This window comes from Phragmites australis, chromosome 15 (genome assembly GCF_958298935.1).
Source record: "Phragmites australis chromosome 15, lpPhrAust1.1, whole genome shotgun sequence".
Classification (NCBI taxonomy): domain Eukaryota; kingdom Viridiplantae; phylum Streptophyta; class Magnoliopsida; order Poales; family Poaceae; genus Phragmites; species Phragmites australis.
This window is the reverse complement of record NC_084935.1, coordinates 30,162,540-30,181,154: the sequence shown is the minus strand read 5'-3', so window position 1 is coordinate 30,181,154 and position 18,615 is coordinate 30,162,540. Positions and strand designations below refer to the sequence as shown.

The window sequence follows — 18,615 nt, the reverse complement described above, 5'->3', positions numbered from 1 at the left end:
CTACTTTATCAATATAATTGACAGCCGATTTGTCAGTTTGTCGTTAAAAAAAAATAGAGGGACGTAGTAGCAGGGGTCCGAGGGGAATAAACAGGATCGTGGAGCTATGGAAAAGTACAAGAGGAAGGAAGGAAGGAGGTGAGCCCCTCTGATCTTAGTCTAGTGGACGTGTGGACAGGACTGGACGGATCAGCATGGTAGACAGTGTCGGCGTCGTGGGATGCAGGGAGATGTGGTTCATACCAAACGTTGATTAAACTACTTCTGCTGCTGTAAATAATTAACATTTGCTCAACGGAAACACAACTCAGTCCGGTTCTCTACATTTGTGTTGGTTGCTCATTGTTCTTGACCTAACTTTCCTCTTTCCTCTATTAAAATATTTTACTTGCAAGATGAGAAAATCTCTCTCTCTCTCGCTCTCGCTCTCTAGATGTTTAGTAATTAGTTATGCAACAACAGCAGGAATTAATAATCTCCAGATGTGGCCGAATCTTCTAGTTAGCTTATTATTGTTTGAGTAAGATAAAGATGATCAGATTACCAGTCTGTCTACAACAAGAAAAAGACATCACCAGAAAGAAAGCCTCCCTGTGACGATCAGATCAGCCAAACTTAGGTATCCCCCCTCCCTCTCTGAAAGTAGTATCTACCGCATAATTACTAAGTTTAACAAATATCCATAATCCATTCAATGGAGGGGACGATCAAATACTCTATCATACTCGATGAGGTATCAATAGGAATTAAACAATGTAAATGCTAACAAACAGTAAAATCCATCGGACAACAAAATTCCCACCAGATTGTCATGCACATTTCACACCTTTAAAAAAAATCTCCCCTTCTTTCTCACTATACAAAGGAGTATAAATTATTACTATCATTATATGCCTTACAACAAATTACACTAATAGCTACCAGGAGATAAAAACACTTGTGGACCTACAACACTTTGATGCAATGACCAAGTCACAAAAACTCAGGGATTGACAATTCCAGTTAGCTCTCCTGAATCTGAATGAATAATAGGCAAACTGAACTAGACCGGACTAAGCTTGTAGCAAAAGCGCGAGAAGAAGGGAGCCCAAAGAAATAAGCAGTCTTAGCTTCAGGTTCTTGTGGCTGACAGCTGCAAAAGGAATCCAATTTACTAACATGCCCAACAAAACAAACAAAACAAAGTTTCATCTTGTCCTTGAGCTTCAGAGATACACCAGAGTTCAAGTATTGCCTAGAATATTGGCGCAGCAGAATGGCAAGAGGTACATCAGCATGTAGTTAGCTTACCATTCTGTGCCGATGTCGCATCAGGTCGCTCTGGAATATTCACAGCTGGACACAAAATCACCAAAAGTTACAGTGAGAACGTGACATAAATAAAGCTACCAAAAGACATTCAAGCACCACATGAAGCACATGACACACTATAACTGTAAAGGCTAAGGCGTTTATTTAAGTATTCCTATGCCACAAGTATTTGGCTACACAGGTAGCCAAACAGAGCTTTAAATTCAAGATGGAAGATTTAGACGGTATAAGTAATATAACAATCTTGTAAGTTCTTTTTAAAAAAAAATAAATAAGATGACTAGTCAATGAGTCAAAATATATCAGCAACTGTCTTTCAAAAAGGAGACGACAAAAAACAACAAGAAATTGAGATGATGAACAGAAGGTATAACCCTGAAAACAGAAAGCAAGGTGCATATTGGATCACTGAACCTGCTTCTACAATAGAATTACCAATTCAGACTTCATCACACGCTGTTTCAGCAGAAAGAGTATGAAACAATCTAGTGGAATAAGACAGAAGGCTTCAATTTTAACTTCATAATTTTTAAGTGCACAGTATACAGTACAAATAACATTAAAGAGGAGAGAGAAAACCAGAAGAAGCCCATGTGTGTAAACATGTAAATAGAACAGCTAAAACCGAAAGTATGATCAGCACAGCAGGTAGACAACATACATTTATTGCACGAAGAAGATGGTGCTTGCATAGAAGATGGCCATGGGGCTGCAATGTTATCATTCAGATCACATGTGAAACTAATCCCAGAAACACGGTCAAGGGATGCATCAGAGGGCATGCTTGGAAGGAGGCATCCAGATTCTGCGTAAAACCACAAAAGACTAATCACTACCAAGTAATAAAATAATTTTCTTTTGGGTACAGCTCTACACATTAACGATGTGAAATCTAATGTAATTAATTGGAGCATAAAATGATTTTTTAACAGTTAGGCAGTATTGCAGAATTAATCTGTCAGCTAGGTAGACAAAATATAAACCTACAAAGCCATATTACAGAACCAATTTTGCAATGAAACAAGGTAGTCAATAGTAGACTTACTTAGAATTTCAGCTTCTACATGCAGTTCCATCATAGAGAATTTGCAACCTTCATGCTCTCCTATAGATAACTGATGCTACTTATTTGAATAATGGCTTGAGAACTACTTCTATTACACATGATCCAAGAATGTTTTCAATTAGGGTCTGTTTGGATGAGGGGGATTGCTCTAGGAATTTTTAGGATGTTCAAAACTAAAATAAATCTAAGGGATTTGGATCCTAGTCCCCCTTTCCAAACAATCAATTATCAGCTTAGGCCTTGGATATCTAAAACAATTGCTATGAGCTGATTCATCCAATAGTTCTTGTTCTTACTTCTATCTCTCTAAGAGAGCATAATCATAATTTAACCCTTTGAAAACTAAAAGGAACAGCTCAAAGTTCAGATTGTTGGCCTCCTGCTAATATGTAGTATATCAGACACAACTTTTAGATCATATTGTTGTATGTCTTAAAACACAGATGTGGTAATACATGTACATCAATCACAGGTTTCAAGAAGCGTTATTCAGTCTAAGCCCAATCAGAACTTAGCATGTCATGTAAAAAATGATTTAGAACATACAATACACATTAAAACAAAACAAAAAAAGTTTGAAAATGTTAACTTACCTTGAGATCCAACTGTTTGCGAATTCAGTAGGGAGCCAGTCAATCAAACACAAAGGTTGATAAGAAAGACAGATATTGCATCAGTTCAGTTGCCAAGCAATGGAGAGCCAGAGGGTAAATATGATTCTCATGTAACTTACCTTGAAGTGAAAAATCCTTCAGAGTTATTTGACATGAGCTATACACATTTGTGCTCACATTCATTTTTTGCAACTTTGCCCCAAGTAAAGCAGCACAATTTAAAGCTTGCAAATTTGTTATGAAGCTTTGCTTTTGCAAATGGGCTACATAACTTAACATAGCCTTGCAACATGTAGTACTGTTCTCGATTGTTCCACCACACTCTTTTGCCACCTTACTTGTGTCTGGAAAGCTTAGCGGACAAACTGGAAGGTTGAAGTGAAAATATGTTCCTCAATCCTCAGTATAAATACTATTCCCGTCCCAAAATATAGGGCGTATTAGGATTTGGAAAAGTCTTTGAAAGTATACTTTCACTATTAATTATATTGCAATATATTATCAATTACTGCAAAATCAATATCGTATTAAAAGATCTATGAAATACGGACCTATTGATACAAAATTTGTACATTAAAACATGCGTATAATTTGACTAATTGTTGGTCGAAATTTACAAAGTTTGACTTTTTCAAATCCTACTAGACCCTATATTTTGTGACCGAGGGAGTAATTAGCAGTGAACAACGAGAATAAAACTCAAAATGTAGTAAAATATGTTTAAGAATTGAGAGTAAAGAATTTAAAACATATAGCCATGTATTTCAATAGGTTCCATAAAGCCAAAGTAAAAGAAACTTTTAAAATTCAGTAAATGTACACTCCTGTCTACTCAAATGTACCAAATCTTCTTGCCTCAAATAAATGTGCCAAAACTTTTATTCTTTTAGTCCAAATCATATATTTCAACACCATGGCATCTATCTCCTTAATGGCATATTACTGACCTGAACGTGTGAAGTGAAAATTTTGGGATCCTGTTGAATTCCACGCTATCAACTTCCGATGGTATGTAAGCGCTCCAAAGATTACACAGGGTAAAAGGAAAATTCAAACACCCCTACATGGATTATTTGATCTCTTGCTATAAAGTATGGTCCTCTTTAGCACACCCCCCCCCCCCACACACACACACCCAGAAAAAAAAAGAAAAAGAAAAAAAGTAAGGTCCTTAAAGTTAAATGATCCAGCTCAAGCATTTTCTTTCCTTTAGCCCTGCAAAGTTTGACCTCTTTCACTTTTGTTCATGCTTGAAGTTGAACCATTTTTTGGTACTTGTACAGTGTGCTCCCTGGAGCTAAACTAATGCGTTTGATTTGATGGTCCCTTTATATTTGGATGTAAGCATTGCTTTTTCTATAATGGAAATTGAGGTAAATCAATCTGCTTGAGTGCTTGGTAAAGAGGACAATGACATGATAAGTCAATACAATGTTGCATGAACATGATTTTCAACGTATAGTATCTGAGACACTATGGTACATTTTAACAATTTCACTTGCAGAAGAACAAAATGAGAACTAAGCTACCAAATGTTTAATTTTGTAAGTTAACAGAAGCAGGGTGCACATACGTATTCATTCTAACAAAACAGAAGGTACTAACTGATGACACGGAAAGCACAATTGAGTTAGATATTAGTTTGAAAGTACCTCCATTGACGTTGCAGTTAGATATCAGTCTCAGCATTTGCTTCGCGGATGGTGGGTCAAGCCTGCTTGATAACCATCTCAGAACAACGTTCCTGCAACTATGAACTTTGGGACTCCCAGCGTAGCTTGTCAAACCTCCATCCTTCAAAGAGATCTTCTGGGCAGCTTCGTTAATAGCATTCTGACATATCTGGCTGCAGCATTCGTTAACAGGATCCACCTTCCGACAGGCTTCAAGGAGCTTCGACGAGTCGACGACACGCTCAAACACATCCACCCTGCTAACAGGGCATGATCCCTCGGTGACATTCGAGAGGTGAACTGAGCAAAGTCTGTGGAGATTATCACTGGCACCCTGGCTCAACAGCAGCTCCTGGACATCCGACAGGCAGTAGTTGGCGACAGTGGGATCCAACGCGAGAGACCCTGTCTGCTTGCTTGACTGCCCTATGAGGATGGCCAGTGTTGCCTGAAGCTGGGGGCAGCAAATCACATTCGCCAAGAACGGAGCAAAAGAGGTAAAGCAGTCGACAGCCGTGGTGGTCATCAGTTTATCGAACGCGGTAAAGTTCAGTGTGCATTTCCCTGCATTGAGGAGTTCACACCTTTAGCTGACAAATTACACTAGCAACTTGTTTAATTCTCACAGAATTATATGCCCAACAGCTCGCCCCAGTCCAACCCCAAAAGAGAAGAAGAGCAATGCTTTATGCAAGGAAAGGAGGGGAATAATACTGATAGTACGTGTGCACAAACCTGACAGCTTGGGGGTGCTGTTGTTAAAGAATGGCGCGAGCGGGGCTGGCGCCAGAAAGGGGACAAATGGCTTGGGAGAGCCGCTGGGTGAGAGCTCAGGCATCGGCATGAGGCCGCCGTCACTTTCCGCTGCGCGAACGATCCGGTGAAGCGGCGGCTGGCTATGAGCAAATGCACTACCCGAATCGCCGAACAACCCCTGTAAACCTGCACATTAGAAAAGGCGCAGCACAAATCACTCGTGTTTGCTCCTCACATGGAGAACTGATTGGATTCTCCGCAGGCTGTGGCAACAACATTCAGGAGCCAGCCGGAGCAGCCTCCCTGACAGATCAAAATTAAGAAAGCAGCGCATGAAATGCGGGAGAAGGCGGGAACAAGAACCAAGGAAGGATCTTTGGCCCCGTACAGCTGCTCGAACAAGAACCAAGAAGAAGAATCAGAAGCATAGCATATGCAGCAGATCAAGAAGATGTACTCACAGAGGAAGGAGAGGGCGGCTACCGCGAGGAGCCGCCCGGTTGGGGGCATATGGTACGGCGGCTGCAGCGAGCGAGCGGCGGAGGCGGAGAAGAGAGTAGAAGGGAAGCGCCGCGGCCTGCGCGAGGTGGCGAGTGATGCGGGGGAAAAAGGGGGGGAGGGAGAAAGTGGGCAGCTCGCTTTGGAAGAGAAGGAAGGGAAGCACTGCAAAAAATGATCCACCGCTGACCGCCCCTTTGGTTTACCGCTGCATTTCCTATTTTAATCCCCTCCCGTACAGGATTGCCAATGAAAACTTACTCAATGCATGGGACATTTGAGTAAGCAGTTGGCATTGAAGAGTTAGCAAACTTTAGTTTTAAAAGTGCTAATTATATAATCTAATGTTAGTACTACATAACCCATGAAATCATCATTACACATGCCTTGTAATTCTATTATCTTATCATCTGTGGTATGCCATTAAGTCTTTAGTGTCTATGGTCAATTAAACACCTCTAGTAATAGTAATTTAATTTTGACAGTTGAGATGTGAGCAGTTTGACCAAATCAAAGTAGCTTCCTTGTTATGCATGGAATAGAATAATTCTATTCATATATTTAAGTATTAGATAATTTTATTTACATGTAAATGTTTGTTTGGTAGGTAGAATAGAACGAGTCAATTTTAAGTATTAAATGATTTTATTTACATGTAAATGTTTGATTGCCGATATTGTTGCTTGTCCGCCGTTTTTCCATTCGACGCTATGCTACATGCTGAACACATATCCGACCCTGGAGTACCTGATATTGTTGCTCATCCCTCCCTTGCCCACTCTTTGTAAGTTACCTCTTGAGGTAGCCGTAGTGAACTATTTAAGTATCATGAATGTCCAACTAGTTCTCTAATGCCTATTTGAATCCACATATCATCGTATCAAGCAACTTAATTTAGGTTACGGCATGATGTATATATTAAGTTTTTTTAGGGGGTGTATGCACTTTAGTTACAGTACACATTACCCTATAGCACACATTACCCTACAGTTTTTTATGTACTTCTATTGTCATGTAAAACATTCTCAGCCAACTACGTTTCTATGTTTTTCTTGGCAGTTTAGGAGCGCAGGAAAGGCGATGGTGCAGCAATCAGGATGTGGTGGCCTCTAATATGTTGCTAGCATAGATTGGTTGGGTGGCAGGCAAGGTTCTAGAGTTGATTCGTCATCGCACGTTGCTGAACATATTGCATTTTATAGGAACAATGGAAGGGTTCTATGTCAATTTGTTGTCTAGTAATAACCATTCACTAGATTGGGATGAAGACAATGAAATGGTTAGCCCACCTGAGGAACAGTAACCACCATTTGAAGAATTGACTCCCACTGTAAGACCAAACCAGAAAAGATCGAAGAATTTTAGCGAAAAGGAAAATGAATTATTGGTGTCGGCATGGCTGAATATTAGTATGCATGTTGTTCAAGGCAACGAACAATCACGGTCTACATATTGAAAGCGAATTTATGACTACTTCCACTCCAACAAAGACTTAATTCGGATCACACTCAAAGTTCCCTAATGCATCGTTAGTCTCATATTCAAGAAAATATAAACAAGTTTGCTGGCTGTATTTCTCGAATTGAGGGGCGAAGGCAAAGTGGGGTTACAATTGAAGATAAGGTTAGAACATATGTCCTTAATTTGGTACATGTCTCAATTACTTTATGTCAGTTTAATGTGACATGTTTCCTTAGACAGATTTTGTAGGCATGTACTCTCTTCAAGTCCAAAAATAAGAACAATAAATCATTTCAATACATGCATTGCTGGAACCTCCTAAGAACCCAACCAAAGTGGGTTGCTAGGTCGGCTCAAGTCTCATCTCAAAAATCTTCTAAAAAAACAGAAGATCACCCTCAATTCAAGTCCGGGTACATCTTCTCCAAGTACCCCAGATAATAGTGGAGCGGCAACTCCAGAATATGGGGTGTCAACACGACCCTTGGGAAGGAAAAAAGAGAAAGAAAATTACGCCGAGGTGGAGATGCTGTGTTCATGGATGCAATAGATAATCTATGGGCAAAGAAGAAAGAGATGGATGCAGAGAAAGAGCTCAAGAAAGAGGAGAGATACAAACAATCATTTGCACTTAAACAAGAGAGATACAAACAATCAGTTGCAATATCCTAACAGTTAGAACTGTTAGGATATTTGAACTCATAGTTGCACACCGAATACAAGAGTATATGCATACCGAATACAAGAGTACATACATACATAACCAAGACTAGGACTCAAACATTGTTAATACTGATCTCCATGATGTTACCAGAGGTGCTAGATTAGGTCTGTTTGAAGCTGAGAGTGTGTTTCCTTATCTGTGATGTCATGATAAGTTTGAATGAACTCATGTAGTTCTGGTGTGGGTTTATGGGATGGTGTCACGGTTTCTCCTAGGCCATCAAATTGTAAGTCTTGCGTTTCACTTTGCTCATCTTCAATGATTATGTTGTATATGATCACACAAGCAGTCATTATTTGACCAAGTATATCCTGATCCCGAAAACGAGCAGAACCACGTACAATGGCGAAACAAGATTGCAGAACTCCAAAAGCTCATTCCACATCCTTTCTAACTGCTTCTTGTGCTTTGGAAAAATATTTTCTTTTATTACCTTATAGCTTCTGAATAGTCTTCACAAAGGTGACCTATGGAGGATAGATACCGTCAGCAAGATAATATCCCATTGTATAACTGTGACTATTAATGGTGTAGTTCACCTTTAGAGCTTGCCCTTCTGCTAACTTCGCAAAGAGTGTGGAATGTTGAAGCACATTAATATCATCATGAGATCTAGGTAAACCAAAAAAAGCATGTTAAATCCATAGATCTTTTGATACAACGGCTTCTAGAATGATTGTGGGCTCACGCACATAGCCGGTATACATACCTTGTCATGTTGTGAGGCAATTCTTCCACTTCCAACACATGCAATCTATACACCCCCAGCATACCCAGAAAACCTCTTTCCTCCCTTATTACAAGTAGTCTAGCAGTATCATTCTCATTTGATGCTCTCAAATACTCAACCCCAAATACATCAATAACAGCTTTGACAAACCTTTTATGGTATTTTCTGCAATATGAACCTGCGCATCAATAGCATCCGCCGAAACTCCATAAGATAGCATTATGAATGTTGCAGTAATCTTCTGTAAAACACTTAACCCAAGTTGTCCAGTTGTATTTATCCTTTGGACAAAATAGTCACTATGATGCTCTACAGCATGCATTATACGCAAAAAGAGAAAGTATCTCATTCTAAACCTGTTTGGAGACGAAAAATAAGTCGTAGGTACGACGATCAACATCAACAGAAAACTTTAAAGATATAACTTCATTTACAAACCTACGCCTAAAGAACGTCGGGCCATAGGTAGAATCGTCCGAGAAATAGTCTCGAAATAGCCTCCAATGCTCTTCTTGTCTGTCGCGATTGACGATTTGATGGCTAGGACCGAACCACCAAGCTGTGGCGCATTGACAACTTGATATTGCTTGCGTGCAATATCGGCTGCAGCAACAATGAATTCGTCATCGTCATCGGGCGACGACGAACCCATGACCTGTTTCATGAGAAGGCTACGACTCATTGTGATGTGGGAGGTTGAAGGAGGGAATGGTGTGCAGGAGAAGAACCACCAGGGAGATTAGATATATAGACTCAGAGAAATATAGTCGTTACATAGATGTGAAAGGTTGAAGGGGGTAATAGTGTGCAAAAGAAGAATCACCAGTGAGAATAGATATATGGGTTCAGAGAAATATAACCGTTAGATAGATAATGATGGGAAACATAGCCGTTAGAATATGATCGTTCCAAATATAGCCGTTGGGATCAACCGTTTGAAAAAATTTCATTTAAAAATAACCTTTCATAATTTATATGTTTAAAAATATTTGTTAAAAATATCACAGTTTGAATTGTAACCATTTAAAAATATAGCTGTTGAGATATAAGAAGTTAATATTAGAAGTCTGTTGGAAAGTATAGGGAGTTTTTGAAAGTGACTTTTTAGAAGGCCGTTGAAGTTACCCTTAGATCTTAGGGATGCATCTACTTCGCACTATGAACTTTAACCCCATCTAAATCGGCCCCTAAACTTTGAAACACCGTCTAAAATAACATTCGGTGTCAGGTATACCAAGCAAATAGCGTGACCATTAGTTACAAAAGCAATAAACATCACTGACACATCACCATGCAGCCTCAAATATAAACATGTAATTCAAGTGGCACTGCTGGGCTCCAGCACAGGCAGCACAGCCAACAAGAGCATGGAAATGCAAGTACAAAAGGAGGGGGAAACGTCGTGAAATTTATTACCATAACACCCAAAACTCTTCCTCATTAGATGATGCATCAAGGGAGCACATCCATAAACACAGCTCAAACAAAAGCATCCAACTCCAACCATATATAGGTTCTCAGCAATTTCAGCTTTTCCAGAGTTCTCAGCGTAACATCAGACAAACTCTCTAGTTAATAGGGTGGTATTGTGCCGATACCCGCTTGGGAGGAAGCTTCCGGAGGATGAAGAGGACAAGCGCAGAAGGCAGTATCTCTGTCAACTGTACAAGGGAGTAAATGTGTAAAGTACTAGTGTCGAGGCGCAATGGATGCATATTAGTGCTTTTTTAAAGGCATTTACCATGTAATAGAAGAAATCTAGGATTGGATGATCCAAAACCTCGAGAGATACATCGGGTTCAAATGCAGATAATGCCACCTACCATCAGTAAAAACAAGGAGGAATATTAGAAACATAAAGGCACAAGTACACCATTATATAGATGTGGATTTGTAAACCAAAAGATTGCCGGGTCTTAGTCTTATCACAACAGTGATATACAGGTCTACAGCATTACGTGCAGTAACCACTAGGCTGCTATGTTTGGTGGCTTCACACTCGTATATACAGGTCTACATCAGATATTTACTTTCAGATCAACCAAAAGAATAATCATGAATCATTCTTGAATACCAATCAATCAGTACTGAGAACCAAATACTCACCACAGCACATCTTATCAGGAAGCAGGTAACACAAATTGCTGTCACAGTCCCAACCTGAGACATTTGAAAAATGCAACGTCAGTAAAATTATAGAGATCCAAAAATCAGTTAACAGTCGTATTTTAGATTAAAGGACCAATCGACCCTAGATTTTTTTCATTAAGAAACCAGATCGCAATTAAAAATTAATTTCTAAAACCAAACAATAGGAAACTAGCACAGAAATATCATAAAGTATAGTCAGTTAGTCACTAGAGAAATGGTCAATACAACAGAAACTACAGCTATAGAACTCCAAACACTATGTTACACACATGGCAAAAGAAACTCCATGTTAAATGCAAGTCATTGCCCACTATTTCAAGTTAAATCTAATATTTGTTATTGACAAATAACCTCTACAGTAATGATAGACCCTAACAGCATGCTACATCGGCAGTTTGTTCTCCAATCTCTACAGTAGTCTTTTTCATGGGCATCTGGACAGGGAATGCTTAAAGCTATTTATTGCAGGGTTGCAATCACCTCATAAAGCTTCTTTTGTCGTCCCTTTGATTCAATAGGGAAACGCCTCAGCAAGGAAAATAACCTGTATGAAAACAACAGCACATTTTACATAATAAATAATCAAGGCTGGCAGTTCGTACAATAGCAAAAGACATTGAACATCGAGTTACCTTCCACCATATACTGAAAAGCCAAGAAGAGCCACAAAGGAGACAGCAACTATGAAGAGTTTGCTCTCCAGCTCAACCGTCGCATTATCATTTATTCCAAGGTATATCCATATACAAACCTGTCAGATGCCCAGTCAGAGGTAGCAATCAAAGTTAACCAACATCAGCTATGCAATAGTACTTGGAATCTTGAATACTAAAAGAAAGTGATATGACTAATGTGCCAAGATGAGAAAGAACAGACCTGAACTACATATACGATGCTGTTAACGGCAATGTATGCAGGCCTTAACTTGTCTGTTGGGAGATTCCTAGCCTGCAAATCAACCAACATTTTCCGTGTGACTCGTATCATTTATTTGAGAAAGATGAACGATAGAGAGAAGGTAAAACGAAAGTTGAGACAGCGTGCAGCAGGCACCTGATGGTATATTTCTGCCCAGAAGAGGACCAGTAAGGTGTAGGTCGAGAAAAACAACAACCCTGGGAAATCTAGTAAAACCAACTTATATACCTGTTGAAATAAAAGGATATGAAGTCTTGATCTTTAATCCTTTAGTACAGGTGTACAACAGAACACCGTGCGTCCTTAGACAGTAGAAGTAAAATTTTCCAAGAGTAAGTGCAGAAGAAATTTCTTACTCTTGTCCGGAGAAGGAAGACATGGACATGGAATCCAAATACTAGAGCACGAACTGCAGCAAGGCAAGATGAGAGATGTTTGGTTGGTTAGTGAAAACACAAGGGTGAGTATGGTAGCACAAGGCGAGACAGGACAACTAAGGGTAGCAGAGAGATTTGGGAGGGAGAGTGGGATCCTGCTGATTATATGACGTTACCCCCATTGACAAGGAAGTTCATGAGGTGGAAGACCTTCTGCGTGGTCCATCCGAACTCGGGCACCCGGCGCTGGATCCTGATCAACTGAATCTGCAAGCGAGTGGTGGAGACACAGCCAAAGCAAAGATGAGGATGGAATCATTGGACCCCTTTTCCTGCCCCGTCGCAGGACGCAGGAGGCAAAAAGATTGAATTTTTAGAGCAAGGGCGGCACCAATCGGCGAATAGCAGGTCAGATCAAGGGCGGCAAGCATTAATTCGGCCGCCCCCAAACCCAAAGAGCCAAAGAGGGCGGCGAATGAACGGGTAGGAAAATGAAAATGAAAGGGACGGGGTTTCCATGGCATGTAGCTAGGTTGTTACAGTACTAGGTGGGGGGGGGGGAGGGAGGAGGATGCGGACCAGTGCGACGGCGGAGACGAGGGCGTAGGCGGCGGCGAGGGAGAAGAAGGCGGCGTGCTGCCACTCCGGCGTCTCGTTGACGTCGTTCCACCACCCCCCTAGCGCCGCCACCGCGGAGGCAGACGAGGAGGAGGCACCGGCGGCGAAGGAGGAGGCGAGCTCCCTCATCTCTACTACTAACTCTCTCGTCTCCCTGTGCTTGCCTTCTCTTCCTCTCTCTTTGCCTTCCTGTGTGCGCGACGCGAGGAAGGGGAGATAGAGAGAAGCAAAAGAAAGGAAGCAGGAGACGCAGAGCTACCTGCGTCAGTGTGGGGTTGTGGATTTTTGGGCTGGGAGCGGATCGTCGGGCTTCCGTAACAGTGACAGACTCACTGTAGGGACGGCGTGTTTTCTTTGTTCTCTGACGGCTAAATTATACAAAACGATAGCTACTTATAATTAATCATCTCAAAACTACAACGTCTTAAATGCTACAAATATTTATGCCTGATATATCAGATACCGACTCGACTGTAAAGGCGATAATCTCAAAACAGCAAATGTCACCACTGAACTTGTGCCTGTTCCCTGCAGCCTGACACTGTATGTAGGCCATCGTCCTGGCATTTGGCTCCTCGCGCTGGCCATCGAACAATGTCATCGTCCTGGCATTTGGCTCCTCGTGCTGCCCAGAAGCCACACTGTGCTGCCCATCCAACAATGTCACTGCTGGGCCATCTCTATATCCTAGTTCGCCGATCTGATTCCACGTCAGCCGTTTGTCTGGCGCCGTCAGACTAGCGAAAGCTCGTATCCCTGGCCGTCGGATTTAATGCCAAGTGTTTCTCAATATGTCATCCCATTTTATGGTTGCTTTGTTCGATTTGTACTCAACATGCTCGTCTGGATTACATGTTCAACGAGTGCCTTTTTTATTCTGCCAATATAAGCGATTAATCATGCGCTGCGATTGTTATTTCTGGATGTGAAATCCTGGTCATCTTCTTAGAAATCATTCTGACAATATAAGAGAAAAGTATTAATATTTATTATCAAAGTACATTTTATACTTTTCCACATAAAAATACAAAATGATAAACTAAAACATCTATACACATCTCATATTTTAAATAACAAAAATTTTGTTTCATTTTTAATACTTACCGTTTCCTTTCTCTTTCCTTACGGCTCTATCTAGCTTAGCTTCATGGCTACGGATGTGTACAAACCTCCCTAGGTGTTACGCCCTAAATCCGAAAGCATGTTATTAAGCATAATTATGCATCATGATTATCATATTTATTTGTTAAGTATTATTGAGCGTTTGTCATTTTTAATGGTGCTTGATAATTGCTATGTATTTTAAAAATACATGATGTAAAAGTTCTTTAGTTTAATCTCCACTTATACGTTGTGGGTGAGTCCTTTTAAAAAGGTTTTGTAATCGCGTTATAAAAATTTCTAAAATTTTTGGAGCTTAAATCACTTCATTTGGACTAATAGAAAGGGGAGAGAATAAATAGAATTTCTGCAAAAATACTTACATCTCTTGTATGTTGGACCCACTTAGTTGGTTGACCCCACCACCTTCACCTTCCTCTCTTTGGGATGCAGCAGCCTCACCCCTCCCTCATTCTCTCCCTCCCCCATGCCCAAACCAGCAGAGAGGATAGCAGCTCCTTCTTCCTCCTCCCTCTCAAACTCTCTCTTTTCTCCTCAGAAATTTGCCCTAAGGAAGCTAATGAAGGTATACATGTTATACCGTTACATCCTCTCCTCCTTAGCTTCCAATCCATCTAAGTTTTTGCTTCATGCATGGAGATTTGAAGGATTGGCAACCAATTTCGTCACGCCTCTCTTATCTAAAATTTTCAGCAGCTTGTTCATCTCTTCTTCGAGTTTCTTCCATCAATTTCTTCTCCATACAAAGGTCTTTGACTACAATAAGAACCTCGGGTGAGTTCTCCTAGGTTTCTTTGGTGGGAATGTACGTTTTAGGATGGATGAATTCGAGTTTAGGGGGTGCAAATCGAGTATTGCAACGCCTCTCTTGTTCTTGATGAAATGAAGATGGTAGGAAGAAAATGGATGAGATAACCTTCCAATCGGGTTTGTGGAGTGGATAAAATAGGTCTAGAACCCTTGGTTTGGTGCCTATGCATGTTTAAGTAGTTGGAAATTCGACATGCAAGTGGAATCGGTCAAAAAAAATATCAAAAAACATGTATTCTGCAGAAACCCAGAGATTCCGGGTTACAACCCAGAGATTCCGGATGATCATAACTAAAAATACCCCAGGACCCCTACCCAAAGGTTCATCCAGAGACTTAGAACCCAGAGGGTCCAAGTTCAACCCGGAGGTTACAGGTGATCCCCTGGCAGTGATTGGGCCGGCAGTGATGCCCTGGGTATTACTGCCAGCTGGTGGTTTCAACCGACAGTGTTGTGCCTCCCTCCTTCTACTATGGCCATATCCTCCCTCTCTCTCCTCGATCTCTCCGTCTCTCTCCCACTCAATACATGCATATAATGAGACATATATAATGTAAATCAATAATAACTGCTCAAAGAAGCTAACTTAACAATTTGTAAAATGACTGCTCGGAGAAGCTAACATAATAATTTACCAAGTATCAAGTATATTAGATAGATTTTGAACTCATAGCAGCACATATCCAGGGATATATTTAACATGTATTGTACTAGATAACCAAACCAATATGGATTTCTTAGTGTATAGGTTACAGAACCAAACATACAACAAGTAACATCCAGGTCTATGCTAGTGTACTCAGAAATCAAGCCCAGTCTCAGTGCATTCTTTCATCACAGAGCATAAAACACATGTAACATGCTGTCCAGATTAACAGAGTAGGGAGGGAGGTGATGATAAAATTTACATTTGCTCTATCGGTCGGCGATGCAGGCGGGCACGTACAACGGCGGCACGAGCAGGATGGGGACAGCGGCCTCCGGGATGGGGACGATGGCAGCACGAGCAGGGAAGGGGACGGTGGCCTCCGGGACGGGGATGACGGGGCTTCGGGGACGGTGGCGTTGGGGAGGATGCAGCGGGGACGACGACGTCGGGGAGGAGGCGGCGGGAGGCGTTTTGGCGTGAAGGGCACATGCCAGGAATTTTTTTTAAGTGTCAGAGGGTGGGTGTCGAGCAATTATATAGGAGAGGGCTTTCACTTCCGGCTCAATATGAGCACTGGCAGTGAAAGAGTACCTTCACTACCCGCTCAATAGAACGATCGACGGTGAAACTATTTTCACTGCCAACCCAATAGGTCCACCGGTAGTGAAAGTAGTTTCATTGCTGATCCAATATGTCCACCGATAGTGAAACCCTTTTCATTGTTGGTACTGCGAGGTGCAAAAAATTGTTTTAGTTTTGCGTGCACGCCCAGAGAAATTGAAGCTTCCATAACAAAAGTGAGGTATAATTACATCTAAAAAATTCATACATAATAATTAATACAATTTATCTACTTTGTCTTAATGATTCGTCCTTCATTATGATCACGGTGTACATAGGGAGGTTCGTCGGTGTTTTTCATGGGACCTAGGTCTCTATAGGGATAAGGTCAACTTTGGTTTTTCAGGTAACATTTTGAGTTAAAATACTAAATATAGGATTAACCTTGGGGATTTTAACTTACTTGAGCTCAAGAGGCTCCTGCTAGAAGCTTGCTTGCTGTTGGGGAAAAATCTAGAGTTGACTTGTCCTAAAAAATGAAGAAATGGAAAATGAGAAAATAGAGTGAAAAGAAGAATTTTTGTTTGGATAGCTAGAGAGAGCTCATCTAGACCTCCTTCTTGACCAAAATTGAGCTTGAGTGGTGGGAGAATCAATGCGTTAGAAGGGATGGAGTGGTTGTTGCCATATGAGATTTTGTGAGGGAGAGAGTACTGAAATGGCTCTGTTAGCTCGAGGTAGAAGAAAGTGAGGAAGAGGAGGATATCACTACCGGCTCATATAATCCGCCGGCAGTGATGTAGAGATATCATTGCCGGTTAGTAGATTAAGCCGGTAGTGATGATGTGTGGGTGCATCACTGCCGGCTCAATCCATCAGCTGGCAGTAATAACCCTTATCACTACCCGTTCATAAGCCATGATGGTTGATTCTTCCTGCGCGGATAATGAACCGGTAGTGATACCCCATCACTGTCAGCCCATAAGGAACTGACAGTGTTGGGCCGGCATATAAGTCCAGTTCTGTAGTGGTGGTTCGATGTTGACAGAGGCTTTTAGTAGGAGTTTTAACAGCTAGTTTCTGAAGATGTACTCACTGAATGATTTGGTGTTAGTACTACTATTCTCACCGGATCATCCGGTGTTAACAGCTTTTCTGAGCCGCTGGGTTAACGGCTAGTTTGAGGGTTTAAGGCTATAAATACTCATTCACTCAGTCATTTAAAGGTGCTGGAGTATAGAGAAACACAAAGACACTCGAGAAAACATCCAAGTCACCAAAGTGCTTAAAATAATTATCTAAGGTGATTAAGCATAAGATTAGAGTGTTTAGTGTTTATAGGCATAGAGTGAGTTGTAGCTATGTGCTGCAGCTTGAAGAATGGATCAAAAAGTAATCATAACTTGTACCAAGTGGTACATCAGCGTTTTGGAGTCTTGGTGACTCACCGGTAACTTGAGCTGAAGTTGCTTGAGCTTGTTGGCCTTCTGATTTAGTGTGAAGTGGCGGCAAGATATGTGTACAGGGACGCGAAGACCCTTGCCTTGGTGACTCAAGCTTCGAAGTGATCATAGTGGCAAGTGATCGGAAGAGAGGGTTGTGGTGAGGTCTTGTGTTGGTGGCTTGGTGGCTCAAGCGTGACCGGGTGCCGTCCGGGAGCATACTTGTGATGGAGCTCCAATGTGGACTAGGGGTGATATTTATGCTATGAGATAAAAATATCTTATATCGAGTTTGCTCTCTCTATCTTATTTACATTTTCGCATTTACATTCTTGCAATCTACCTTTACGCATTTATCTTCCTAGGGTAGTTTGCTAGGATTGACTATAGGTTGCAAAAATCTTGTGAGCGGTAGAGTAGACACACTAGATAAATCTAAAGCACATTAGATAGAAATTAAGATATATTTATCTTTTGAAATTTTTGGAGCCAGTTAGTTTTCTAAGTATCCTAATTCACCTCCTCTTAGAACGTCACCGATCCTCCTAATGTCCAAACAAAAATGACAAAAAAGAAAAATATTTTTGGAAAGACTGCAAAAAGGGAAAAATCATAGAACTGAATAAATACGGTAACAAATTGGTTAAAGTTCTATAAACCACATATTTCTAAATTGAATTCCTAAATTTCTAAATCAACTCCCACCATGCGTACAAAGAATGGACTAAATCAACCCCCACAAACCAAGCATAAGAAAGTTAGGGCTTTCTTACCAACAAAAGTAGAAAGCAGTCGGATGGATCTCCACTCCTCTAATCCAACAATCACCACGAAACCAAGGAAAGGAGCTAGAGAGGTGGAGTTGTGGTGGAAGTATGTCTGATATAGTTAGTTCAGATTCCTAACGTGGCCACGAGATGCAGGATCTAGAGGATTTGTGAGAAGAAATAGTTGAATTCCAAACCCTAGATAAAAAAGAAGTAGAGAAGGAGTATAGATTAGGAGCAGAGAAGGATGAGAGGAGAGAGAGGCTCACTGGGAGTAGACATCGGAGTCGAGGATGATCGCCGAAGTAGGATGGATCGCCGAGAGGACTCGTGTGTTCTGTTCCACGCCTCGCTAGACGATTCTTCT

The 18,615-nt window shown here is 41.0% G+C and overlaps 2 protein-coding genes across 3 annotated transcripts; both read right to left on the bottom strand.

Annotated features, from left to right (window-relative positions):
- Positions 1–736: 736 nt before the first annotated feature.
- On the bottom strand, positions 737–6,258 carry LOC133893461 (uncharacterized GPI-anchored protein At1g61900-like). 2 transcript variants are annotated; one of them, XM_062334486.1, is made up of 8 exons: positions 5,882–6,254; positions 5,400–5,606; positions 4,644–5,228; positions 3,111–3,356; positions 2,971–2,982; positions 1,973–2,116; positions 1,291–1,335; positions 737–1,132 (listed from the first exon to the last, which is right to left on the bottom strand). In XM_062334486.1, exons 1-8 carry the CDS (start codon positions 5,928–5,930, stop codon positions 1,053–1,055), a joined length of 1,368 nt encoding a protein of 455 aa, XP_062190470.1. In that variant the 5' UTR covers positions 5,931–6,254; the 3' UTR covers positions 737–1,052. The 2 variants fall into 2 exon arrangements, 1 of the variants encoding a protein (XP_062190470.1); XR_009904516.1 differs by lacking the exons at positions 737–1,132; positions 1,291–1,335 and having other exon boundaries at positions 1,983–2,116; positions 2,357–3,356; positions 5,882–6,258.
- A 3,962-nt stretch (positions 6,259–10,220) lies between these two features.
- Positions 10,221–13,163, bottom strand: LOC133892982 (tobamovirus multiplication protein 1-like). The gene is made up of 10 exons (XM_062333967.1): positions 12,859–13,163; positions 12,456–12,546; positions 12,259–12,311; positions 12,038–12,130; positions 11,861–11,932; positions 11,617–11,735; positions 11,465–11,528; positions 10,940–10,993; positions 10,575–10,652; positions 10,221–10,494 (listed from the first exon to the last, which is right to left on the bottom strand). Exons 1-10 carry the CDS (start codon positions 13,024–13,026, stop codon positions 10,402–10,404), a joined length of 885 nt encoding a protein of 294 aa, XP_062189951.1. The 5' UTR covers positions 13,027–13,163; the 3' UTR covers positions 10,221–10,401.
- Between the last annotated feature and the right edge of the window lie 5,452 nt (positions 13,164–18,615).

Bases quoted from the DNA above. Each gene is read 5' to 3' on its own strand.
- LOC133893461 (XM_062334486.1), bottom strand. From the start codon at position 5,930: ATGCCCCCAACCGGGCGGCTCCTCGCGGTAGCCGCCCTCTCCTTCCTC. The intron at 5,607-5,881 runs GTGAGTACATCT...TCTAATGTGCAG, and splicing joins AGCCGCCCTCTCCTTCCTCT to GTTTACAGGGGTTGTTCGGC. The intron at 5,229-5,399 runs GTTTGTGCACAC...TCCTCAATGCAG, and splicing joins CAGCACCCCCAAGCTGTCAG to GGAAATGCACACTGAACTTT.
- LOC133892982 (XM_062333967.1), bottom strand. From the start codon at position 13,026: ATGAGGGAGCTCGCCTCCTCCTTCGCCGCCGGTGCCTCCTCCTCGTCT. The intron at 11,736-11,860 runs GTCTGTTCTTTC...GGCATCTGACAG, and splicing joins GCATCGTATATGTAGTTCAG to GTTTGTATATGGATATACCT. The intron at 11,529-11,616 runs GTAACTCGATGT...GTTTTCATACAG, and splicing joins TTTTCAGTATATGGTGGAAG to GTTATTTTCCTTGCTGAGGC.